Genomic DNA, 6000 nt, shown 5'->3' on the forward strand with positions numbered 1-6000 from the left:
GCCATGTTCTAGAAGCATTCTCTCCTGCTGTTTTGCCTGCATTCGTGGCAAGCATCCTCAGAGGAACCTCACAACCTATGAGGATGCTTGCCACAGATGCAGGTGAAACATCAGGAGAGAATGCTTCTAGAACATGGCCATAAAGACCGAAAAACCTACAACAACCAATTTTAGTAATCTTAACTGGTGTCAAAGCTAGTTTCCACAGCTAAAGGTTAACTACATGTTTTGTCCATGAGGCAAAATAGCTAATTGTGATCATTCAATTGCAAGAAAAGTCTATTTTGCACATGCCCAGAAGCTGGTCAGCTTTCTCTATTCACTTAAAAGGTTCACAGAAATGTAAATAAACAAGGTCAAAAAAACCCATTTTTCATATAGGGAGAAAGGCTAAGCAAGCTGTTAAGAGGAAAGGATGTAATATTCCAAGTGTTTCTCTAAAAATAGAGTCCAAGGAGATACTAATAAAATTCAGAGTGAGGTGCTCCATCTCCTTCACTGATTATGGGCCATCCCATTCTAGCTCTAGGGATGGATTGAAATTAGGGTAAAATTAGAACATATAACTGACTGGAAACCCATTTCATAAATCCATGGCATGGGTGACAATTGTCTCAACGAAGCCAAGGCTTAAGGTCCTAGGCTCTTCCTTAACCTCTGGTCCTCCAGATATTTGGAACTTCATCACTCAGAAGACCTAGGCCAGTGTAATCAATGCTCAGGGCTTCTGGGAGATGAAGCCCCAAATAACTGGTGGACCAAACCAGTGAGAACCACTTCGTATGTCAGATAGTAAGAAATGGGACACATCACTCTCTCGTGAAAGTCCTAGCAAATGGTCACAAATCAAGCACAGCAGTAATCTGACACACTGATCTGATGTAAGGCAGCTTCTGATACAACTTTCTTGCAACTCATCTCCACTTTTCCCTGCTCCTTGGTGAAGTTCACAGAATGACCTTGCTCTGCCCTCAACGCAGTCTACCTTGAGATGTTGTTGTAGAGAAATAGAAGTGTCCCATGCACACCTTGCAGGCAGATGTACATTTTCAGCAACATGCTGATACGGGGGGGGGGGGGGGGGGACTCCAACCTCTCTTTAGCTTTGGATGCCAAGGAACCCCCTCCTTGGCTTGGGCCAAGTACTCTCTCTCAGCTCAGCCTACCTCCAAGGGTTGTTGTTGTGGCTCCTATTGCTGTGGGGAATTTCCTGGAAAGAGGTGGAGGGAGGCATGGAAAGGATATGGCACAGATTGCCTGCAAAGTAGCATCTTCTCAGAGGAAATTGTCTAGTATTCCTTAACAAATTTTAAGAAAGGCAAGCAAGAATCTTCAAGCAGTTGATAGAAGTGTGTTGAATCACTGGCTAGAATCACTGGGTTGCTGTGAATTTTCCAGGCTGTCTGGCCATATTCCAGAAGCATTCACTCCTAATGTTTTTCCCACATCTATGGCAAGGATCCTCAGGGGTTGTGAGATCTGATGGAAACTAGGGAAGTGAGGTTTATGTATCTGTGGAATGTCCAGGGTGGGGAAAGGAATTCTTGCCTGTTTGAGACAGGGGTGAATGTTGCAATTGGCCACCTTGATTAGCACTGAATGGCCTTGCAGCTTGGCTGGTTGCTGCCTGGGGAAATCTTTTGTTGAATTGTGTTAGCTGGCCCTGATTGATTCTTGTCTGGAATTCCCCTGCTTTTTGAGTGTAGACAATTTCAACAGAAATGAGAGAACCATGAAAATGAACAAAATCTGGCTATCAGTATTTAAAAAACTCTAAAATCAGAACAGTAAAGAAAGAGCTAAAAAAAACCCAGGGGGATTCCAGACAAGAAACAATCAGGGCCAGCTTGGTGTGTGTGTGAGAGAGAGGAGCAACCTGAGAAACTGCAAGTCGCTTCTGGTGTGAGGGAATTGGCTGTCTGCAAGGAGCTCATCTGCGCTCTCCCCGCATACGAATTTCCAACCTGTCGGTCTTCAGTCCTGCTGGCACAAGGATTTAACCCATTGTGCCACCGTGGGCTCCTAGGCCAGCTAACACCTCCCACCAAAGGGCTCCCCCAGGCAGCAATCAGCCAAGTTTTGAAGCTGCAAGGCCATTAAATGCTAATCAAGGTGGCCAATTGCAACAGTCACACCAGCCCCCAACAGACAAGAGTCCTTTCTCCCACCCTGAACTATTATGTAGATACTTGGTCTGTAGATACTTGGGTCTGTAGATACTTGGTAGGTTATATTTCTTCATCACACTTGCCTCAAACAGACAAGAGATCTTTCTCCCACCCTGTACATTATTCCACAGATATATAAACCTCACTTACCTAGTTTCCGACAGACCTCACAAGCTCTGAGGAATGTAGTGGGGAATATGATTATTTTTTTTAAAAAAAATCAAACAGTCAGGGTCAGCTAACAACTCCCAACAAAGGATGTTCCCAGGCAGGAAGCAGTCAGGATTTGAAGCTGCAAGACCATTCAATGTTAATCAAGGTGACCAATTGCAACATTCACACTTGCCTCAATCAGACAAGAGTTCTTTCTCCCACCCTGGACATCATTCCACAGATATATAAACCTCACTTCCCTAGTTTCCAACAGACCTCACAAGCTCTGAGGATGCCTGCCATAGATATGGGCGAAACGTCAGGAGAGAATGTCTTTGGAACATGGCCATACAGCGTGAAAAATCTACAACAACCCTATATAAACCTCACTTCTCTAGTTTCCCACAGACCTCACAACCTCTGGTGATGCCTGCCATAGATGTGGGCGAAACGTCAGGAGAGAATGTCTTTGGAACATGGTCATACAGCCTGGAAAACTGACAGCAACCCAGTTGATGGAAGGATGTAGAGCAAGCATGGGCAAACTTGGGCCCTCCAGATGCTTTGGACTTCAACTCCCACCATTCCTAACAGCCTTTCTGATCTTCTACATCAGGCATGGGCAAACTTGAGCCCTCCAGATGCTTTGGACTTTAACTCCCACCATTCCTAACAGCCTTCCTGATCTTCTACATCAGGCATGGGCAAACTTGGGCCCTCCAGGTGCTTTGGACTTCAACTCCCACCATTCCTAACAGCCTTCCTGGTGTCCTACATCAGGCATGGGCAAACTTGGGCCCTCCAGGTGCTTTGGACTTCAACTCCCACCATTCCTAACAGCCTTTCTGATCTTCTACATCAGGCGTGGACAAACTTGGGTCCTCCAGGTGCTTTAGACTTCAACTCCCACCATTCCTAACAGCCTTCCTGATGATCTACACCAGGCATGGGCAAACTTGGGCCCTCCAGATGCTTTGGACTTCAACTCCCACCATTCCTAACAGCCTTCCTGATCTTCTACATCAGGCATGGGCAAACTTGAGCCCTCCAGGTGCTTTGGACTTCAACCCCCACCATTCCCAACAGCCTTCCTGATGTTCTACACCAGGCATGAGCAAACTTGAGCCCTCCAGGTGCTTTGGACTTCAACTCCCACCATTCCTAACAGCCTTCCTGATCTTCTACATCAGGCATGGGCAAACTTGGGCCCTCCAGGTGCTTTAGACTTCAACTCCCACCATTCCTAACAGCCTTCCTGGTGTTCCACATCAGGCATGGGCATACTTGGGCCCTCCAGGTGCTTTGGACTTCAACTCCCACCATTCCTGGTGTTCTACATCAGGCATGGGCAAACTTGAGCCCTCCGGGTGCTTTGGACTTCAACTCCCACCATTCCTAACAGCCTACCCGCTGTTAGGAATGGTGGGAGTTGAAGTCCAAAGCACCTGGAGGGCCCAGGTTTGCCCACGCCTGATGTAGAACATGGCATAGGAGGGAAGGCAGTCTTGTTTAAGGGAAACTATTGCTGCAGAGAGGGAGAGAAAGAAAGAGAGAGAGAGATCCACAGGGGAGAAAGCGCCTCCGCATGAAACTTACCCGGGAAGAAGTTTGCGCAGAGGAGGAGGATGAGTTGCTCTTGCAAGGCGAGGAGTCCCATTGTGGGGCGAGGAGAAAGCAAGCCTTCCCTCCTTGGCTGCGCCTGAGAGAGAGAGAGATCAGCGCGCAGATGCCCTCCAAGCCGAGCGGGTCCTCCTGGCCATCCTCCCTTGGTCCCGATGCATGGCCTTCCCTTCCTCGGCCCCACTCCGGCTCCGCTTCTTCCTCCTCCTCCTCCTCCTCTTGATCTCCTTTGGGCTTGCTTCCTCGCCCACTTTGGGCTCCGTCTCCTCCTGCTCCGCTCACTATTCCGGTCCCAAGAACAGGGTTTTCAGAAAACCAACTCAACAAGAGACAAGAGGAGAAATGGGGGAAGCAACCCGAGCTTTGTTCCCCTCGGGATGGGACTTCTTTGCCTGGAGAGAGCACCCGTGTCGTCGTAGAGAGCGCACTTGGCTCTTCAAAGATAGGACCCTTTTGGCGTGGATTACTGGAGAGAGAGAGAGAGAGAGAGAAAGAGAGAGAGGCAACAACTGCCTCCGCTTGGAGATGCCCAAAGAGTCAGAGTTGCTGTTTCCCCCCAAACAGCAAGAAACAAAAGACTAGGGAGGGAAAAGCTGAGCTGAACTAGAGGATCGCCCGCTTTGCAGCTGGAAATGGGATCCTTTCGCTTGGCTGGCTGGAGATCACCGCTGCTTCCTCTTTGGAGAGACCCAGGTTGCTCTCTCAGGCGTGGAGAGGGCTCTTTTGGGGGCACTCTCTTGGCTTTTAGTGGGTGGGATGCCCAGCTTTCCTCCTCCTCCTCCTCCGCTGCGCCGCCTGAGCTCGGGAGTCGTGGAGTTCGCCCGGCGCCGGCCGCATCCCCTCCTTCCCTCTCTTCTTCCCTCTCTCTCTCCCTCCTTCCCTCCCTCTCCCTCTTTCTCTCGCCCCCTCCCTTGAAATCCTCTGAGATCAGATTGGACGGCGGAGGCGAGTGGAAGCCACTCGGGCTTCATCCGCTGGTGGGGGGGGGGGCGGCCTCTCCCTCTCGCCTCCTCCTCCTCACCCTCCCTCGCCATCCCTTTCTTGACTGCCTGAGGCGAAGCGGGGGGGGGGGGGGGAGAAGGCAGGCAAGAGGGAGATCCCACCCCAAAGGAGGCGAAAACACCCAGAAAGAAAGCCCAGGATGCAGAGGAATGTTCCCCTTCTTTTAAACGTTTTGCGACCCTGAGAACTTCGGGTTGTTTTTAGCCTAACACCTTCTTATTCACTGGTTTGTGAAAACCATTTAGGTCGCTGTGAGTTTTCCAGGCTGTCTGGCCATGTTCCAGAAGCATTCTCTCCTGATGTTTCACCCACATCAATGGCAGGCATCCCCAGAGGTTTTGAGGTCTGTTGGAAACTAGGCACAGATATATAAACCCCACTTGCCTAGTTTCCAACAGACCTCACAAGCTCTGAGGATGCCTGCCATAGATTGTGGGTGAAACGTCCGGAGAGAATGCTTCTGGAACATAGCCATAAAACCTGGAAAACTCACAACAACTCCGTGATTCCAATCACGAAGGCCATTTAGGCTTCCCTGAGCTTTCCAGGCTGTCCGGCCATGTTCCAGAAGCATTTTCTCCTGATGTTTCACCCACATTTATGGCAAGCATCCTCAGAGGTTGTGAATTCTGTTGGAATCTAGGCAAGTGAGGACTATATATATATCTGTGGATTGACCAGGGTGACAGAAAGAACTTTATACTCTTTAATACTGTTTTATTTTGTTTACTGTTATATTGTTATTTAAATTGTATATTTATGTTTTTGATTGTGGGCACCATGGGGTGCCATTTTTATAGCCGCATTGAGTCCCTCTGCGAAGGTCGAAATAGGACGGGATACAAATGTCCGAAATAAATAATAAAGAGATAAAGAACTCTTGTCTGGTGGAAGCGTGTGAATGTTGCAATTGTTCACCTTGATTAATATTGAATGGCCTCGCAGCTTCAAAGCCTGGCTGCTTCCTGCCTGGGGAATCCTTTGTTGGGAGGTGTTAGCTGGCCCTGATTGTTTCCTGTCTGGAATTCTTCTGTTTTTTGAGTGTTGCTCTTTATTT

At 48.8% G+C, this 6000-nt stretch overlaps 1 protein-coding gene across 1 annotated transcript in view; it reads right to left on the reverse strand.

Moving 5' to 3' along the window:
• Positions 1–4931, reverse strand: part of CHRNA4 (cholinergic receptor nicotinic alpha 4 subunit) — a 127923-nt gene extending 122992 nt beyond the window's left edge. The window contains exon 1 of the mRNA XM_060771945.2: positions 3918–4931. Coding sequence (XP_060627928.2) covers positions 3918–3978 — 61 coding nt within the window. The 5' untranslated portion in view covers positions 3979–4931. The remainder of the gene's footprint in view (positions 1–3917) is intronic.
• Positions 4932–6000: the final 1069 nt, after the last annotated feature.

Source organism: Anolis sagrei, chromosome 4 (genome assembly GCF_037176765.1).
Source record: "Anolis sagrei isolate rAnoSag1 chromosome 4, rAnoSag1.mat, whole genome shotgun sequence".
Classification (NCBI taxonomy): Eukaryota; Metazoa; Chordata; class Lepidosauria; order Squamata; family Dactyloidae; genus Anolis; species Anolis sagrei.